The sequence below is a fragment of the Euprymna scolopes genome, chromosome 16, assembly GCF_053919585.1.
Source record: "Euprymna scolopes isolate OS-2025 chromosome 16, ASM5391958v1, whole genome shotgun sequence".
NCBI classification, from domain to species: Eukaryota; Metazoa; Mollusca; class Cephalopoda; order Sepiida; family Sepiolidae; genus Euprymna; species Euprymna scolopes.
Genome location: NC_136497.1, coordinates 140803057 through 140824241, shown reverse-complemented (window position 1 = coordinate 140824241; position 21185 = coordinate 140803057). Strand labels below are relative to the sequence as shown.

Below are 21185 nucleotides of genomic sequence, written 5' to 3'. Positions count from 1 at the left end.
GAATAAATGAAAGGAAGAAAATTCGAGCAATTTTTCTCAGTAAGTTAAACTTTCGTCATGAAGTAGAGCATTTGCAACATCAGCGTAGGAATCGGTCTTGAGGCCATCTCGGAAAAACCACTCGCAATTTGCGTGGAAATATTTCACATGAAAACGATGACCGTGAAAAAGGTCGTTCAATTCCGCAGGCGGTTGAGGACGACGAATTGAAGGCGTTGGTCGTAGTATGCCAACTGGATAATTAAAAAGTCGTTGCAATTTTTTCACTAGCTCAAGCATCCAGAGGAAACCAAAACGCTAAAGAAATTTGATGTACAGATTCGAAAAAAAATGCAGAAAACGTTAAAAATGATGTAATTCCTATTTACCTGCCTTCCAACGAGAGCAACGGTTTTTAAAGTGGGGAATATTAAGCTCCCCAATCAGGGACACTCTAGATCGGAACACAAAATTAAAATTAACCCAATCTAGAAGAACTTCTCTTACACTGTTCGCGGACAGAATAGACTGACTTTAGCATCAGAAAATATATTACAATTTGTTTCTAGTCAAAAAGCTAAGTTGCTTTAAGATAGCGTTGTTAGCCGATATTTGGCAGAAACGAATCACTTGTGTCTCTTTTGTAATCACGTGGTTACATAATAAAGAATGCGTTTACGAGTAAAAATGTTACAGTCGAAGATGACTTTAGGCGGAAGTTGTGACAGTACCTGATTTTCTATCAGAAATTTAATTTCTCTTTTTATGATGGGACTTGAAATAGAAAAACAAATCGTGTCTAAGACGCTGTTAGTAGTGTGACCAATTGTAGAGAGAGGAACCATCTATCTATCCTTATGTTTGCCTTTCTCTCTGCGATGTGCGAACGAAAGTAACTTATCACTTTTTGATTTTTAATTTATGAACTACTATGAATTTTCTTGCTTTAAAATAGTAGGAAAGTGGCACAGTGATTAACGACACAAACTGACAACCTGGGTGTCACAAGTTCGAATCCGGTTCGCACCAGAAAAATTTATATTCATGTAGGATGTTGGCAACTTTTTCTGTTCCCGCAGTATATAGCTGATGTCTTTGTAGAATGTCTGGCTAGCAAAAATGTCGGGGAACCAATGCCAACAACATAATCTTCAAATTCGTGTAATGTGATGATGAATTTTAAATAAAAAATGTTCTTTAATTAAACATCGGCGTCCGAGTGTTTTCGTATTCACAGACAAACAGAAACTCAAGTTGGACGACGTCACGTGTGTATATTGTTTTATACACGCTTTATACAACTGTAAAAGAAAGTATTGCGGCGTGCGATAAACAGTGGAGACTCGTTGACGGTTAATAATGTATTCGCTTTTTACTGTTAGGCTAGATCCGAAAAATCGGCTAAATAGAGTGCCAATGTGTGTGTGTGTGTGTGTGTTTGTGTGTAGTGAGGTAGATGTGTACAATACAGAATGATGTGACACAAGGTCAAAAAGTGGCAAGTGTCAAGAAAGCGCCTCTAAAGAAGTCTAATCTAGCAAAATTTGCCTGGACAGTTCTCTCGGCCTTCCCGTGAAGCGCCGCAGGCAGCAAGCAATGAACGTACTCCATCCGAAAGCTGGTTGGCAAGGCCTGGAAGAGTAAACCCCCAAGGTAGCTCACTCCAACAGATACTGAGCCAGTTCCTCGCCCTGAATCTTTCAAGAGCAAATTCTTGATTGGCACTTTCTACCCATGTCTCCAAGCAACCGAAGCAGCGGGGAGACCCGTTCCTCATTTTAATAATGAGGCTATGGCGAATAGAGAGACTGTATGACCAAAAATATCTGAGCCATTTTGCTAAGTTTTTACTAAAGGAGTTACCTTTTATCAACGCCCGATGGCTATTCAAGGATAAGGGTTGACAATGATACACTCGTTAGTAGTGGAAATGTTGATTGGATTTATTTAACAGGACGGCTCATCAAGAACTTGTGTACATTAGACTTGAAGATAATCATGTTGTAGTAGGTGGAAAAGTAGGCAAACGAAAGAGAGTTCCACAGGCGTGCAGTTCTAAGAAAGAAACTCTGTTCATGATATCCACGTTTAGGTTTAGGCACATATAAAGAGTGGGGACAATTATTGATAGTGGTTTCAAACAGACGAGTGTTTTTCGTGAAAGTTTGGCAAGGGAGGAGCCATAGATTGAAGCTCAGACGAATACTTGCTATGAAAATGACGTTAGAGCACAGACAGGCTCGCAATGTTTCTTCCGTATGAAAGACGTTGAAAGGGAGAGAAAAGAGAATCCTCTAATAGGTTACGAAGTCTATTTAGAACTCTGCCTAAGCAGGAAAAATGGTTCTTGCAGCACCTGCTCAGATGTGGCAACAGTACCCCATCCTAGGACGTACTTGGCTCTTATACACGTAAACAATTGAATCGTCAATGAGATGTCTACTGGAGCGGTGGAAGAATCCTTCTATTTTTCCAGCTACCTTGGAAACAGGTTTGATGTACGTGTTCTATTTCAGACCGGGACAAAATGTCAGAAGTTTACCAAAATGGATTTCGGCCATTCTACTTGTAACCACGTGATATAAGAATGAACTACCCAGGTGAGAGAATCGCTTTATAAAATATATTGAACGACTTTGAATTATTCAGTGACAAGTTTTCGTTTTTCATGAGAAGACCACTACGCTTTGCTGATCCGGACTTGATTAATTCTTTACACCAAAAAGATTATCTGACTAGATTTATGGTACCATATATTTTAATTATTACAAGAATAGTTCTATATTCAAGAAATTTATTTGCAGCCATAAATAAATTAGTAAAATCCTTAATTCCGCCCAAACGGTGACTTCAGGCATCTTGTATCGCTCTTTGCGCGGGGGAAAAACATTCACTAAAATAGACGTGATCAAAGCCTCCTTTTAAGGCATTAACTCGCATCGGACTTTTGCATGTGATATTCGTGTGATATTTAAGCGTTTTACCGTATTGCAAACTATGTTTATTGGAATGAGTTCCATTTTTTGTTGTTTTTACTAAAGTTAAGTTTTACCTGGTTGATAATAAGCATTTAAAGGTAGAGGTCAAACACGGAAATTATTTTCTTACCAACCTAATAATAATAATAATAATAATAATAATAATAATAATAATAATAATAATAATAATAATAATAATAATACAGGATTACCCAAAGATATGACACCCATGGAATCGGTAATGAGATTTACAATCATTTATGTATTCCAACCATATTTTATACAAAAAACTTGACTTGCCCCCCAAGTTACCGTCACGAATGGCCAACAGTCTTTTTAATCGCCGTTAATGTATATAGATGAACACATTGGTGTTTTTGTCTCATCACTCTGAGTAATAAACCTGAATAGGCTCTACACACACCGGATCTTAGAAACCTTGATTTTTTTTTATCAAAGCCATACGTTAGAAGAAGTATGTATATGCAGATGCATTAGCAGTGGAGAGTTTCATATTTTGTGTATATAACTGGACGATAATAAAAAAAACTGTTGGACATTAATAAATGAAACTTGTTGTGCAAGTCAGGAATCGACTGAATATTTTTTTAATTAGTTATGATTCAGTTACAGAAAGGATTGCTATTTTTTATTATTAAACCTCCTGTGGGTGATGAGGGAGTGCTGGGGCCACTCTGTTATTTATTTTTTATTAAGGTTATACATATATATATATATATATATATATATATATATATATATATATATATATATATATATACATATGTATGGTAAAAAGACTCCATGAAGAGAGAGGAAAAAAACAGTATTGTATAAGCCTAACGCGTTTCATCTTATACCGTACATCGCCAAAGGCAAGATGTTTATACTTATTTACCGTTTTCTTTTCACGATCTAAATATCTTATTTTCCGATATACTGAGGTTTATGAAACACGTTAGACTCACACAATTAATATTTCTACCGTTATCTTAAAGATATACCGATTGATATATCTTATACTTTTATATGCATGTATTCATGTGTGTGTGCGTGTGTGTGTTAGTCAGTGGGCGTGTCTATACATACCTTTATACAATTCAATCTACAACCTAAAACGTATATAAAAAGTATGATTCTGCATATAATAGAAAAAAAATGCAATTAATTTGCATAAAGTTCACAAGTTTTATAAGATATCCCAATGGCATGGAATTCCAGAGTCTATAGAAAGGGGTGTCAAACATAGCTCCCGTGGCCCGCATCCGACGAATAAATCTGGCTCGTCGTTTACTATATTAATGTGTATATGTGGTATATGATCAAACTTAAGATTTGCAATCTCTGTGTGTGTTTTTACGAGTTAAATTATTTTTTGTTGTAATTTAAAAAAAAACAGCATTTATAAAAAGTTAGTGTATTTGTTTACAGCTGTATCAAGGCAATGTTTATTTTAAGTAATACAATGATGCAAAACATATTTAAAAACACTGGATTATCCTCGAAATAAAAATTGCTTATGAGTAGAGCAAAAGTGAACATGGGAATGAGTGCTCTTTAAAATGCGCATACAATACACACACACACACACTTATATATATATATATATATATATATATATACGTATGTATGTATGTGTGTGTGTGTGTGTTTGCGTCTGTGTATTTAAAATTAGGAGATGTGTGTTACATAAACCGGATTTTTCATTTCTCCTAAAGCCTCTTACAGCTGTTTCGTGAAAGGATGGACAATTACCTCTCGTCCATAGAACTGTAAATCTTCCATCCAGTCACTCCTCAGAGACGCTTACAACTATTCCCAACTAGTTTACAATCCGTTGTGATCACGTTTATTTTTATTTAAAAAAAAATAAATAAATGTGTTCACAACGGATTGAAAAACTAGTTTGGAATAGTTGTAAGCGTCTCTGAGGAGTGACTGGATGGAAGATTTACAGTTCTATGGACGAGAGGTAATTGTCCATCCTTTCACGAAACAGCTGTAAGAGCTTAACGCCAAAATAAGTGAATTTCTATTCATGTAGGTTGTGATTTTATTCAATTTACGTATATATGCTCTGAAAACTCTTTTGAAAATTCATTGAGCTGAGATTATAATAGAGTTGGTATTATAGACAATTATATTCTAAACTTGCAACAGAAAGGAATTGTCGATAAAATAATATATATATATATATATTAATATATAATATTATTATATATTTATTTATTAATATATAATATTATTATATATTTGTTTATTAATACAATATATTATTATTATATATTTGTTCATTAATATAATACATTATTATTATATATGTATTTATTAATATTTAATATTATTTGTATATTTTTATTTATTGAAATATAATAATAATATTATTATATATTTTTAAAACAGTAACCTGCGGACATACAAGTTTCGAGGTTCCTACCTCTCTTCAGCGTAGCTTGACTGTGTCTAGGACTCAAACTCCTGACCATGTATACCACAGTTCGGCGCGTTAATAGTTACGCCATGAAACCCTTGATAATTTTACTGTTTATAATTATCATTTATAAACTTATGTAAATTTCTTGTTGATTTTTTAAACCATAATAATTACGGTTAAATAGCATCCTTGAATCGAAGATCTATTTTTTTTTATTATATTATGAAAAAATACATATTATTTATCTACGTCCAAATAAGATATGGGCAATTTTCTAAGGAAAACGATCTTCGAGGCGAAGTCGCTATTTAACCGTATTAATCGTTATCAGAAGGAAATCTACAAAAGCTTATAAACGATTAAAAAAAAAATCTTATGAGGTAACGGTTAATGCACCGGCCTGTGGAACACATGATGCGGAGTTCGATTTCTAGACACAGCCAAGCTACGCTGACGAGAGGTAGCGACTTGAAACCTGTATGTCTGTGGAGTGACATTATATATACATATATATATATATATATATATATATATATATATATATATATATATATGTGTGTGTGTGTGTGTGTGTGTATACATACATATATATATATATATATATATATGTATATATATATATAAATATGTATATATATATATGTATATATATATAAATATGTATATATATATATGTATATATATAAAGAATTAAATTTACGGATTTTTACTATTATCAACTCGATTTATTGATTAGTATTTTTTATTAATCAACTAAACTTTCATATGTGGAAAGAATTCTTAAGCTAATGTTTTACATCTATTTATTTTTATATACTTTTTCGAACGTTCCATTTTCTTATCTGTAGAGTTTAAATTCTAACCGACAACATTTTAGTTGTCTTCAGAAAAAAGCCATGTATTCGAAACACAATAACATAAGAAACACCTTATTTAACCTTGTATTCGTTTTAATCTTGAGCATATATATATATATATATATATATATATATATATATATATATATATATATATATATATAGTGGAGATGGTAATTAATAAAAACTGAAGAAAGTGCTCAATACTGTTGTAGAGCAAATATGCGTTTTATTTTTTATTACCGTATCTTTCTGTTAAGTTACATTATTGTTTCAGCTACCCGGCCGTTGTTTTGACGTCTGTAGCATCCTCAGACCTTTACAGAAATGTTCGCTATTTTGGGATGAAAGAGTAGAAGAGTGAATGAGGTCAGGAGGGGGGGGTTAAAACGCATATATATATATATACATATATATATACACCCATATATATATATATATATATATATATACATGCATATATATACATATGTGTATATATACACACACACATATATATACATATATATATATTAATATGTATGTATGTATATATATATATATATATATATATATATATATATATATATATATATAAATGACTCAATATATGTTCATATAGATGTTTATAACAGTAATAATTAAATTTGACTTATTTTCATATTTTACTTCTATGTGCTCCGATCATCTGAAATTATATTAATAAATATGGACGTTTTTTTTTATTTAAAAACAATTAATATTTGGATTCACTTGCAGAAAAAATACTTTTATGATTTGGTAAAACACTTGAATGTGTTTGGTTTACCAGTAAATAAAATAAAACCTCTAATGAAGACATATTTAATTTTACGCTATACAGCTGTCCCGACGCGGCGTTACCCGGTAACAATTTTAATTTCAATTTTACTATTTACTTTTTTTTAATCAAACTTTCCCATTTGACATAGTATCACTTTTGTTTCAATGAAAGGGGAAGAATATTTGCACAGACGAATACAGAGTGACGTAACTTTATTAAAATAGTGAACGTTTTATAATAATTCCGACATGGACAAAGTACTTTATGGAAGGATTAAATCGAAGTACATTTTATCTTTCTGAAACCACATATTGAAACGAGTAGCAAGAAAAAAAAACAAAAAAAAGCAGACGAACCAGAACGAGATAGTTAATTTGTAGGAAGAACGCTATCGATGAGAAAGAAAGGAAAATTAGCTGTGTTTTACATTATATATTTTAAGATAAAAAAATCATAATTTTCTATTGTATTTGACACTTCTTGATAATGTATATCTTTGTGAACAATTGCATTGAAAGCATTGCGAGAGAAAATTGAATCTACTTGATATGGTCTTCATATGTTTAAACAAAACTGTTTTTAATGCGTGTTGGTTCATATTGATCCATATCGATCCATATTGACCAATATTGATCCGTATTGTCTATTTTCTGAGTTCTACATAGAATTTTTTTAATATAAAATAGCTGGAGTGATTTGGCCCACGTGATACTTACTGCGGCTTTTAAAAAGAAAAAAAGACGAGTATGTTTGACAACCCTTGACCTATAGCAAAAGCCATCTGCTTTTGTTTGTTTTTTTTTCTTTTTTTAATGTTCATCACTTATGGTTGAGGGTTCGACGCCATGATTCCCAGATGAACATGGCTAGCATCAACAGAAGAATGGTGTTCGATTTAAAATGTGTACAGTGAAAAGATTTTTTTTTTTTAATTATTTTCGATCAATATGTTACAGATGTTTAATAATATCCGTGCTCTGAGATCAATTCTCCCAAAAAAAATATACAAAAGAAAAAACAAATATGAAAAGTTGGGAACGGGGTTGCAGGAAAAAGGATAAGGTGGGTTGGTTAAGTTTTTTGCTACGTGTTCAGTGAAAATCTCATAAATGTTACAAAGAAAGTCGTGCTTAACATTAGTCCAAAATTGAAAAGATTAACTAAACAGACATTGGCTGATGCGGCCGTCAGAGAGTATTCCGAATGGCTGGCCATCTTAGATGTGGTTGTCCTTGGCGTCGCGAACACGGCACGCGAGTGGGTGACCATGCCGCCTTGGTGCCGACGCGGGATGACTAGTCCGACTGGTGTGGTTAGCAAACGGGGTGGGATGGTGTGTAATGTGCGGACGTAGGCGGCGTTGGTTGAGGAATGCGATGATGCTGCACGCTCCTTATCCGTCAGGAGTAGAAATCGTTCAATCACGTGGATGATACCGTTTGAGGCCAAAATATTGGATTTGGTAATTCGGGCACGAATTCCCTTCCATAGCAAATATGTATCTGCAACAAAAAATAAAAAGTGATATTATGCGATGGAGAAATTTCAAAGGAAAGTGATTCGCATATATATATATATATATATATATATATATATATATATACATACGTTATATATATATATATATATATAATTACATTCCAAGATCAAAATACTGATGAAGAAATTTCAAAAGAAAGTGACTCGCATATATATATATATATATATATATATATATATATATATATATATATATATATATATATATATATATATATATATAATTGCATTCCAAGATCAAAATATTTATTTTCCAATGCAAAACAGCTCCTCCAGCACGTTAAAATACCGATATATTTTTTTTTACTGATCCGTTTCGTTATACAGAAACAACTGCTTATCATTATGTCAATTCAGTCCCATTTCGTGCATGCACTCCTCAGAAAATATAGAAATTATCTTAGATAGAAAATAATACTTGACAATTTGATGCTGCAACAAGAAAAAAGTTCACAGACGACTCGATATCGTATGTTTGTTCCGGCAGCCATTTTTGTTCATAGACCCGGACATTTTGCTAATTAGCACTCATAACTATGGCTTGCCATGTATCGAACGTAAAACTAGATTTTCTCTAGATGCTTATCACACACAATTTCATCGGTTGAATATTAAATTAATTTTTTTCTTATTAGCAATAGAACCAGGTAACTGAGTGGCGGTGTCCGCACGCTGTTATCTGTAAAAAAAAAAACTTTGAATAACAATATCAATACACGCACAAACACAAACATTTATATATACAGAGATAGATAGATAGATAGATATAGATGAAATGAAAGATAGAAAGTGAGAGAAAGAGAGAGAGGAAATCAATTGACAAACTTACATCCACGTGAACGTGTCTGTGTATCTGTCTGTTTGTGTATCTGTGTGTCTGCTGTCTGTGTACATTTCCCTGCGCAATAACTCTGTCAATTTTAAGTCTACATACTTGAAATTGGATATCTTGTGTACTGAGATTCTGGAAAATCGATGTGATTGGGTTTCAGCCAGAAATTTCTCGATTAAGGGGTCAAAGTTCAACGATTTGAACTTTGAGAACTCTACCAAACCCCTCCAAGAATTTTGCGGTTAAACACTTGAAATTTGTGATATTGGTTCCTTGGACATGGATCTAACTTAATAATTTGTTTTGAGCTCAAGACAATACATTTTAAGAGGTTATAATAGGGATCAAATTATTAAAAAATTCCTTTTTTTTTTTTGCTCAACATACACCTCTAAATACTCGGGCAACGCCGGGCACCATGCTAGTATATATATATATATATATATATATATATATATATATATATATATATATATATAGAGAGAGAGAGAGAGAGAGAGAGAGAGAGAGAGACAGACAGACAGACAGACAGACAGACAGACAGATAGAGATAGATGAAGTTAAAGATAGAAAGAGAGAGAGAGAAACAGAGAGAAAGAGGAAATCAAAGTTTACAACCATTTTTAGAAGATAGGATACTTATGGGGACAAAGTACCGTGCTGACATAATGGTTTTAGTTTTAAAGAACCCATTCCAAATAGGATGTAAAAAGGATGTTTTCTAATTATTCTGTATTCTGACTTCAATTCAATAAACAAAACATGCGCCGTAACACTTGAATTTAACCTGGCAATCACATAAATCACGCATACTTGAAGCAAATTAAATTAGTAATTATAAACTCCAGTCATTATAGGTTTGTTAGTATATGAAAACGGCATATTATTAAGAGGAAACTTCATGCTGTTGCGTTATTGAATACACGCACACAAACACACACACACACACACACATATATATATATATATATATGTGTGTGTGTGTGTGTGTGTGTGTGTGTGTGTGTGTGTTTGTGTATAATTTATTAGCTTGGACTTTTCAAATGTTTGCTAAATTATATATACACTTGACAATTCGTTCGTTGTTTTTCTCAAAATCAACACGGAGACCGAGAAGTGTAGTTACAATAAAGTTTCGTCCATCGACAAAGAGAGGGCCGTTTAGCTGTAAGGGTTGGGATATGCATGGTGGCGACGACGTAGAAAAATCAATCATATTAGAAAACTGTCGTCTCTTCCTCTTTCCTCTCTCGGTTGTTTATGTCAACTGTTTTATACAAGCATCAACTGACATTCCTGGAATGTAGGTATTAAAAGTATATCATTGTTTGCTTTCCTTTATTTTTGCGTTGCGCAATTCTAACCTCCCAATCTGGAATGCAAAAATGGCTTTGTGTTCGGTGATAATTTCAATTCCGGTCATTTTTATGAAACAATAATGTAAATCAATAATCCATCTGGAATGTGCGTGTGTGCACACCTTTGCTTTTGTCGGCGTCGCGACAGTTCCATATTTAATGCATACACCATTCAAGAAAGTCAATCGCGAAAGACTTTAGGCCAGATTTAAAAGGTTCTGCAACATAAGATCTCTTGATTACTTACAATTAAGTTCCTTGCAAATACCGAAACTCTTGCGAAGAGCCGTCACGGCAAAAAAGAAAAGAAAAGTTTAAAAAAGAAAACATGTGCGCAGACCAGGTTGCTGCAGAAGTTCTCGACGTTTCATTAAACATTTTCGTTTTCAAACATGTTTTGATATTTGGCAAAGTTTTATATATCTGTCGATAGCACGTACTCTGTTCTACAAGATAATGATTGTCGATTTTTGCTCATATAATTTTTCTCGTTTTTCAGAAGCGCCAAATAAATAAAGTAAACAAAAAAAAAATTCACATTTTTGACAACTTTCTTTCTTTCGCCTTTAATCGAGGTGAAAATGCGAGTGAAGTGACTAAGGATACTTATGCCGTATATGGAGAAAACGCTATAGCTGAGAGAACTGTTCGAGATTGGTTTACCAGATTCAAACACGGTAATTTTGACCTTAATGATGCTCCTCGTTCCGACAGACAAATCAAGATAGACGAAGACCAACTCAGGAGTCCTATGAAAGAAGATGACCATCAGACATGTAGAGAATTTGGTTAAAAGATGAAGTGTGATAAGGCGACAATTTCACGCTACCTTCAGTCAATGTGATTTACACAAACTAACTTTTGCTGTTAAAATTCTTTGATTTCCTTAAAAAGAAACAAGGCGGGGACTTAGGCAACAACCAATTATATATTATCCCCCGACCGGCAGTAATCGTGACTCCCTGCACTGATGATTCCCAAAAGGATGAAACACTAGTAGCTGTAAATATTTAAATAAAATAAGTTTAGTATGAATTATGCCCTCCCCTTTAAGAACTGGATTCGTATTGTTGAAATAAGTCGGTCACGTAAGCCCACGTGCGCAGATCGTAATATCAAAATAACATGATCACTCTCGGCCTTCTTGAATGCCATTTACACTTTATATAAATGTTAATTTCAACTAAAGTCTCGCCGTGTTTAACGTTGGCCAAGCAGTTTGTTCCTGGCTATTGGAGTTAGAGATGGCTATGTGGCCAGGTTCGAATCACCTGACCAGCGGTAATCGTGACTATTTGCACTGATTATTCCCGAAAGAATGAAACAGTATATAGCCTATAGATATTAACAAAATAGTAATCGCTCCATCATCTAGCATGCTTTGAATCGATCTGTTACGCTTACCATTTGAAAAGGGAATTTTTCCGAAATTAATAATGGAATTTGTCGCAGACATAACAAGTAAGACATTTTACCAATACAACTGAATAAATATATGTATATATAAAATATATGTATGTACTTATTGATTTGTAAATCGCCACTTGTTCTCGTCTTCTCTTACCAACAACGACTATATTTCATTCCTCGCATTGTGACAGCCTTCTAAATCTCTACTACACACACACACACACACACACACATATACACACACACACACACATATATATATATATATATATATATATATATATATGAAAATGAACTTGCGCAGTATCAAATTGGTGAATGAGTGATCATTTGGGAGTGGTAGGCGCTGTATGTATTCCACTGGGACGTGGACATTTCCAGGTTATTATCTGGGAGTGCGAGAGTTAAGACATGTATTTAGAAAAGAGAAAACGCTGACGTCACAGCTGCGTACGGAACAGCAAATCGTTAAATAGAAACTGAGAAAGTTTCTGCCAGATTTAAATAATTAAGGAAATACAATTAAATATTTATCGTTAAAAAATAATATACATAAGTCTTTAATGATTAATACTTCATAGATTTTACCGTGTATAAGTTTTGATGTGTGGATTTCTCGAAGAATGTAGTAGCTAGTTTGACCTTATATAGTAAATATATATACATATATATATATATATATATATATATATATATATATATATATATATATATATACATGTGAGTAAATGAAGTAGTTATATATATAGTAGTTATATATATAGTAGTTATATATATATAGTGGTTATATATATATATATATATATATATATATATATATATATATATATATATATACATAGCAGTTATATATATATAGTAGTTATATATATATAAGAATACGAAAAGTATAAAAGCTTATAACTTTTCTTTATTCGTTTTCAATTGGTGGCGTGCAGGAATACAAAATAATATTATGAAAAAAAAAAAAATGAAAAAACTTTTTTTACAGGTACATAATTTTCGACCGATCCTTCAGTCTTCATCGGTGTAGTGAAAGTGATGAGCACACACGGGGAAAAGGGACATAATATATATATATATATATATATATATATATATATATATATATATATATATATATGTTCAATCTTTGGCTAGGAAAAGACTTATGTATATAATGTCATCCACATATAGTACTTTTCGTTGTATAGCAACTCATCAGTGCGTCTAGACTAATAACTTTCCCTGGCCGTGAGTAAAATATACAACCATCGCGTTCATAGTCAGCAGTTCTAACCACTGGACCATTGGTCGGTGCTCGTAAACCTCTCATAAAATATCTATTAAATAAACATTCGCCCATCGCTTAACAGTATTCGAGCTGCGTTTGTTTACAAACAGACAGCGGTAACGAGGTTTTTAAGTGTGCGCAATAAAAGTAGAATAAGATATATTTTTATAAATATAAACAATTTTACATGGTTGCGGCAACCTGCTTATGTTTCGGACAAATGGTAAAATGAAACCAGGTCCTCGGCGACGATTTATTAAAATATCCAGTGTCTCCACCATTTTTTTTTCATAATAAATTTATTTAAACAAAATTATTATTAGTCGCGACAATAAATCCACTGTGTCAATCTAAAAAGATTTAATCAGATTACAGATTCCTCTGGTCTTCATCGATGTACGTCCTTTAATGTAAAGAAAAACAATAAGAAAAAGAAAATGTTTATTTCTATAGAGCGTCTGTGTCGTGTGTTGGGCTCAGTGGAATTCAGCATCCTAAGATTCTTAAATTAAAATGAGATTTACATTAAGTCGTTATATTTAACTTATTTTATTTAATATTAAATTCAAAACTAAGTATTTCTCAACCATCTGCACTACTATAATTATACATGGAACTGAGCAAATATTGGTTAGAATATATGTGCTCGTTACCATAGCAACAAACCGCAGACGGATGTAGTGTATTACTTTCATTGATAATTGCATATAGTCACACGAAGCAACACTGTGCCAAAATCCTAACATACTTTGAATGCGAAAGGGCAAATCGTCTTTTAACGTCTATATAAATTCCTTTACCGATATACGCCATGCTCATGAAAAAACGAATTGCAATTTATATATCCTACAAGTTCCGAATAAATATTATTATAACTGTTTGCCACTCTGAAATCATTTTTTTTTAGTAAAAGCACACAAAATTATCACACCTGCCCAAGGCGTTGACGATAATAATTATCAGGTGATACTGCATGCGGTCGGTGGAAAAAGCTATTAATATATGTCTGAAAGAAAGGGGGAAAAAGGGGCTGCGATAGACAGGTTTTTTTTTTCATTTAAGGCGAAAGGGAAATAAAACGAGTGGGGAGGGCGGTGAGTAGAAGTTCTTTCTTTTATTAAGGCAGATTGGTTTTTGTTCGATGAACGGACATAATGTAATCACGGCGCAAGTTTGTTGAGTCACCGGTCCAATCCCAAAGCGGGCATCCCGTTATCAGCTGAGCTAAGATTAATCGATAAATCAATTAAGAGTGTGTAGATGAGATACGCACATACACATACACATGCACACAGCGATTAAGACACAGACTCAAGCACACGGATACATGCATATACATATGAGCTGAATTCAATAAGCTTCCAACTTTTTTTTTTGTACAGGTATTTGAAATTGTCGTGGGCTCTTGAAAATTTAGTAGCTTATTACTATGGATCTTATAAGATGATTGACCAATTTTTATGATTTCAGATTCAAATGAACAGCTACAGCAGGAATTGAAATACACACAACCAAAGCCTGATTGTCTTTCCAAAAATATAATCTGAACGGAAAGAACAATATGCAATAAAATTTGGGAAAAATGCCATAGAAATGTATAGAATTATTCAGGCTGATTTTGGACTAATTGCATGAATCGAGCATCAGTTTTTTAACGGCATAAGAGATTCAAGGAAGGCAGGAAGTATGTGAGGAATAATGAGAAGTGTTGGAGAAGGAAAGAAGTCAGAACGCCAGAGTTGATTGGCCAAATAAAGAATTTCATGGATAAGCACCGTCGTGTATCTATATAGGCAATAAGTGCACAGTTGGATATCAGTGTGGGAATTCTCCACACAATTATCCGCGAGGAACTGAAGATGTGGAAGATTTTCGCGAATGCACCATTCATAACTCCATCCTTGTCAGACACTATCTAACAAGATGGCACAAACAAAGTTCCATACCCTCTCTATATTCCAGCGCTTGCTTCCCATGATTTTTGGTTATTCTGCTGAATTAAGCTGAAATAAAACCTCAGAAGCTGTCTTTATGAGACAGGGGGCTGTGGCTAGGGCCATTGCCATGATTACACAAGACAACTTCATTGGCGTCTTCCAGACGTTGTTGGAACGATACAATGTATGCAGTGCAACCGGAGGAGGTTACTTTGAAGAAGCCTAGACTTCCATATTTGTAGTATTACTAAAAAGGTTCATACGAAAAAAAATTCTGGGTACATATTGAAGGCTCCTCGTATCTATCTCTACTATTTTATAAAACGAACGTTGTCTCTCTGGGAGTGTTTGTGCGTACCTACCTACCTGTAGCAGCATTCACCCGGGATGGGTCGAGCGCACTCCAATGATGTTAACCGCATCCCGCGTCAAAACCATCCAGCCCTGTTGGTCAACCATAGAGTCCACAGCATGATCCAGCCGTTCACGGTTCAGTGAAGGATACCAAAACCACGAGGACCGGAAATGATTTCCATAGCTACTTTTATTATCACGAACCAATTCTTAAGTTGGCCACTTTGGAGCTTCTTCCAACCAATGGCTGCAATGGGTGCCACTAATTGACGGACGAACTCATCCCCTGGTCGGCACAGTACGTGCCTCAACCACTGGAGTCTCCTTTTCGGCAATGAGAAGGATACGGCAGAGGCAGTAGTAATAAAAGATTTCAAGTTTATGAAGATCCTCTCTGCGCAGTGGCCAGATCTCAAATCCATACAGAAGAATTGTTCAGACCATGGCCTCGTATATACGCAGCTTTGTGGTACCACAGTCGTTTTTGAAGACAGACGAAGGCTGCTCTAACCAGGTTGATGCGAATGCGGTCAATGATTTCATCCTTCGCGTGACCGGTGGCTCTCAAATTGGCATCAGTTGTTTGTTTGTTTGTTTGTGTGTATGTGTGTGTGTGTGTGTGTGTGTGTGTGTGTGCTAGTTCGTTTTCTATGGACTCGATTATTATGAAGATAGCAACGTTTTTAGATTTATATTCCTCGATAATTATATCGATAATCGAAATAATCCAATGAAAAAAAGAACATGCGCTTCCGACCAATGTTAACGACTTACGCAACCTAATATCACTAGTGCATGTGATAAATTTTACTATCGCACATGCTGAAAGGCTCGACATATAAAAATCAACAGTAGGTTCTTTAATATGGCAAAATGACTGTTCTGTTGGAAGAAAAATTGCACCATAATACTTGACTTACTCATTTTAAACATAAATTTTAGATATAATCACAGTCATATAAAATCAACAATTGTATATTTTGACATAGCAGATACGCGTTTAAATAAATATTTCTTTGCAGAGCACAACTGAAGCATTATACTTAACTTTTTGCATTTTAAACTTTAATTAAAGCCTGTAAATAGAAAAAAAGTATGTTATCTGCAGTGCAATGTACACTACAAAGTAATGTAAAGTAAGTCACTACGAAAAACATGTAAAGCTTCCTGCAGGTGCACAGAAGTTGGTCCCCAACTATAGCAGATAATCAATCGATCCTATCGATTTCGATGACGATAAACATATGGGTGTGTGCAACATTCGTGATCATTATTTAATTCTGGGCAACCTAACCATATATATCTTTATATCCATATATATTTATATATATATATATATATATATATATATATATATATATATATATATATATATATATATATATATACATATCTCTCTCTTTCTATATATATAAATATATATGGATATAAATATATATACATATATATGTATATATATATATATATATATATATATATATATAGAGAGAGAGAGAGAGAGAGAGAGATAGAGAGAGATAGGCTTAAATGCGATATTTAAGTCATTCAGGTTTCGTAATTATTGTTATAGACACAATTCCCTATTGATTTTTATATTAAACCGAATATATAGTAATTATTTCAAAAGGAATATATATATATATATATATATATATATATATATATATATATATATATATATATATATATATATATATTTGAAATGAGTGTCATTTAAATCAACGCATGCAGCTCTCCATTCCCATAACTCAGCGTCCGCGGCACGCCAATAAATAAATAAATAAATATATATATATATATATATATATATATATATATATTTATGTATATATATATAATTTGAGCTTGCTATTTTTAAAAGGAAGGGTTATCAGTTAAATATAACGAAGTTAATGCAAGAGTACTCAATGCGGAAGCATAGCAAGTTACATTTTCAATTCGTCTTTACATAAGCAGTAATTTGTTGCTACACAGTCATGAGCATGTTTCGGTCTTCTAGTTTTCAGTTACTAGAAAACTATTCTAGTGTTGTTTCCTGAAGAGTTCTGTAGTTACTCAAAACTAGAAGACCGAAACATGCTCATGACTGTGTAGCAACAAATTACTGCTCATGTAAAGACAGACTGAAATATATATATATATATATATATATATATATATATATATATATATATATACATGATGATTGCAACGTCTTGTCAGACGGGTGCCACTTCCTCAGACACTTAAAATCCATGAGCCCAAATATCTGAGGGCGTATCTATACAAATATGATGTTACAGAGTCTTTGCTTTGTACGACAGCTAAGTCTCTCTCTCGGTTCAAAATGTTGAGATCCAGCAACAAGCAAGAGCAAGATAGCCAGCAACAAATTAAACTGCAGACCAGCTTAATGCGGGTACTGGCCTTCCGCTTTATTGTTTTTTAAATCAGAGATTTGCTTCTCCTAGAAAGGTTGCCTTCACCACGGCTTACGGGAGCCCTCTCTACCCCAATACACATATACACACACACAAATATACACGGTGCTAGTTGGCCGTTGACCCAGAAAAAGAGTTCATTCGCCCTTTGGAAGGTCTTGTTTTTAATCCTTCAGAGAGACTAGCCGCCCTCCTCACCAAACAAGTCTGGTGGGGGAACCAGTTTAGTCGCCGGCGACCCGACCATGAGGCAGGTAGTACTGGGTTACATGGTACCTGTAGCATATGACATTACCTGACACACACATATATATATAGGACCTTACATCACAAGTGCATTTGAGAAGTTTTAGTGTTGCACAAGCAGAAAAGACTCACATTTAAAAGCAAGTGTATATTCTTTTAGAAGATATGAATGCGTTCGAAATGAGTGATTTAAGCGTATAATTAAACCACATCTGGGCAGGATCTTATAGAAGCAACTTCTCTTGCTTTGACAGAGTTCAAAATAGACATCGCAACCTAATGAGGGATGCCTTTTTCTTTTTCCCTGAAGCCTCTTGCCTACAGAAAAACGTTGCGAAGCTACCTCTTCTTTATGGTTATTTTTATGGCAAGTGCTCGTCTGAGGTATAATCTATGGTTACTCCTGGACTGTTTTTAACGAAAAACACTCGTTTACCTGAAACCACTATCAATAGTTTCCCCACTCTTTATCTTTGCCTAAACCTAAACGTAGATTCCATGGACAAAGCTTCTTTCTTAGTACGGTACGCCTGTGGAATTGTCTTCCATTTTCCTGCTTTCCAACTTACTAAAATATGGTTTCATTCAACGTCAACAAGTTGTGATGACCCATCCCCTTAAGTAATCTAATTTACCCAGTTCGATTACTAAGGAGTACTACTATATTTTCTCTTTGCTTACTGTATACTCATTAACCCTAATCCACGAGTGGCATCCGGGTCTTGATGAGTGCTCATTGTTAAAAAAAAATGGTACTTGACATTTTTGTTTGACTATATTTCAAATGATTTGTAAAAATTTCAGACCATCTACAGTTGGTTCTTTGATAACACATGGGGAACATTCGAAATGAATGTTTCTATTTAAAGCACAGCTGAACCATGATGCTTGATATTTGCATTTTAAACATAAAATCAAGACATATTATTTACAGATAAATTCATATAATCAACTGCGTATCTAGTAGAAGCAATGTAGACCACAATATATTGTGGACTAAGTCACTTCGGGGAGGAATCTGAAGCTTCCTTCCGGTATATTGCGGGGAGGTCCGTAACTAGAGAAGGCAGAGAATCGATCTGACTAAGAAATGGGTGATTTCACCGAGTTCGATGACAATAAATGGTGGGTGGAATATTTGTGGATGCTCGTTCAATCCCAGCTTTTATATATATATATATATATATATACATATATATATATATATACATATATATATGTATATATATATATATATAATTATTTACTATAATAATTAAATACCTACAGACACTACTGTTTCATCTTTTCGCGAATCTTCAGTGTAGGGTGTCACGATTAACACGTCGATGGATTTGAACCCTGCAACACAAGCAATCTCTGGTTCGATTAGCAAAAACCGTATTCAATTGGCTACCATTAATCGCGAAAAACATCGTTGAATTATAACATTTTATTTATAAATGTTTTTACGTCAGTCACAGTGATGTGATCGTTATACGATGAGCTATGCATATATATATATATATATATATATATATATATATATATATATATATATTAGGGCGACTAGAGCTAGTTCGGAAGGTGTAATCCATCAAGTCCAAGTTGGTTTGATGAAGCCGGCCGTCCACTGCAACGCGTAAACGTGAGAGGAATGTTGTCAAGATCAATCCAATCAATCGACATCGATTACCAATAGAAGATACAAAAGCCACCAATGTAATTTATAGCGTGAAGTAAATGCTCGGCATCTATTACAGGGAGTGTTTCCTCCGCCCCTCCCCGACCCGAACGAAATGTTTCGTTGTTTTGGCATTTTCGTTCTCTCCAACTTTTCTAACCAGAAAATTTCTTTATTTCATGCTGTCTTTTTCTGCACATTTATTTCCATATCTCTTGCTCTTCTGTTTCCGCTTATTTACTGCTTTTCTGCCTGTCCTTCTTTGCTTAATCTTTAGCCTTCCATTTTTTTCTTCAATATTTCTTTTTGTTTTTTTTTTGTTTTTTTTTACATTTTTTCAATTCATACTATGATTTTATATTCCCATATTTTTTACCACTTTCTCCTTTCTTACGTTATGCAGCACAATCAAGCTAATACACCGATTCTCACCAGATCACCCATGTCATGCTATGATCAACCTGGGCAGTACCAGATGGGTGTAAATTTCCAAGATGTTACCTGGATGTGCTAGGGAAATGCATCCCCGAATCAGGACGGAAAGAACGGGAAACATCTGCTTTTACTTGTCTGCCCGAGATTTCCATGGTTCTACAATTTAGGGAATGTTATAGAGTGGCCGAAAGTAGTAAATGTTTTCTTTTACACAGTGGTCACCACTTATCAAGGCCCGGAAGCCACTCAGGGATAAGGGTTATTGCAAGTACAGTACGTTAGTATGGAGATTTAATGAAGTGTTTACTTAAGAGGGCGGTTCATTAGGAATTTGTTAACGTTTGACTTGAAGACATCCAAGTTGTAGTCAGGTGGGAAGCAGGCAGACGGAACAGAGTCCCACAGGCGTGCAGTTCTAAGAAAGAAGCTTTGATCATTGAATCCACGTTTTGATTTAGCCACAGATTAAGATACATCGGTATATTTGTTTATCTGACTATCTGTCTATCTATCTATGTATCTGTTTATTTATATATCTGTCTGACTAGCGATAAGTGGACAAGCGATTTAAAGCAAGGTTTTTAACAGTTGTCAAAACATGTAAAACTGTGAACTGCTCAAGTTTGCACCGGAAACTATCTGAACAGATGTCTGGTTACGACGTGTCACATGTCACGTGTTCCGGTTAG

The 21185-nt window shown here is 34.0% G+C and overlaps 1 protein-coding gene across 1 annotated transcript in view; it reads right to left on the bottom strand.

Annotated features, from left to right (window-relative positions):
* Positions 1 to 7224: 7224 nt before the first annotated feature.
* LOC145296133 (uncharacterized) overlaps positions 7225 to 21185 on the bottom strand; it is a 1188759-nt gene continuing 1174798 nt past the window's right edge. The window contains exon 23 of the mRNA XM_080142289.1: positions 7225 to 8531. Within this exon, the coding sequence (XP_079998415.1) occupies positions 8113 to 8531 (419 nt within the window). The 3' untranslated portion in view covers positions 7225 to 8112. The remainder of the gene's footprint in view (positions 8532 to 21185) is intronic.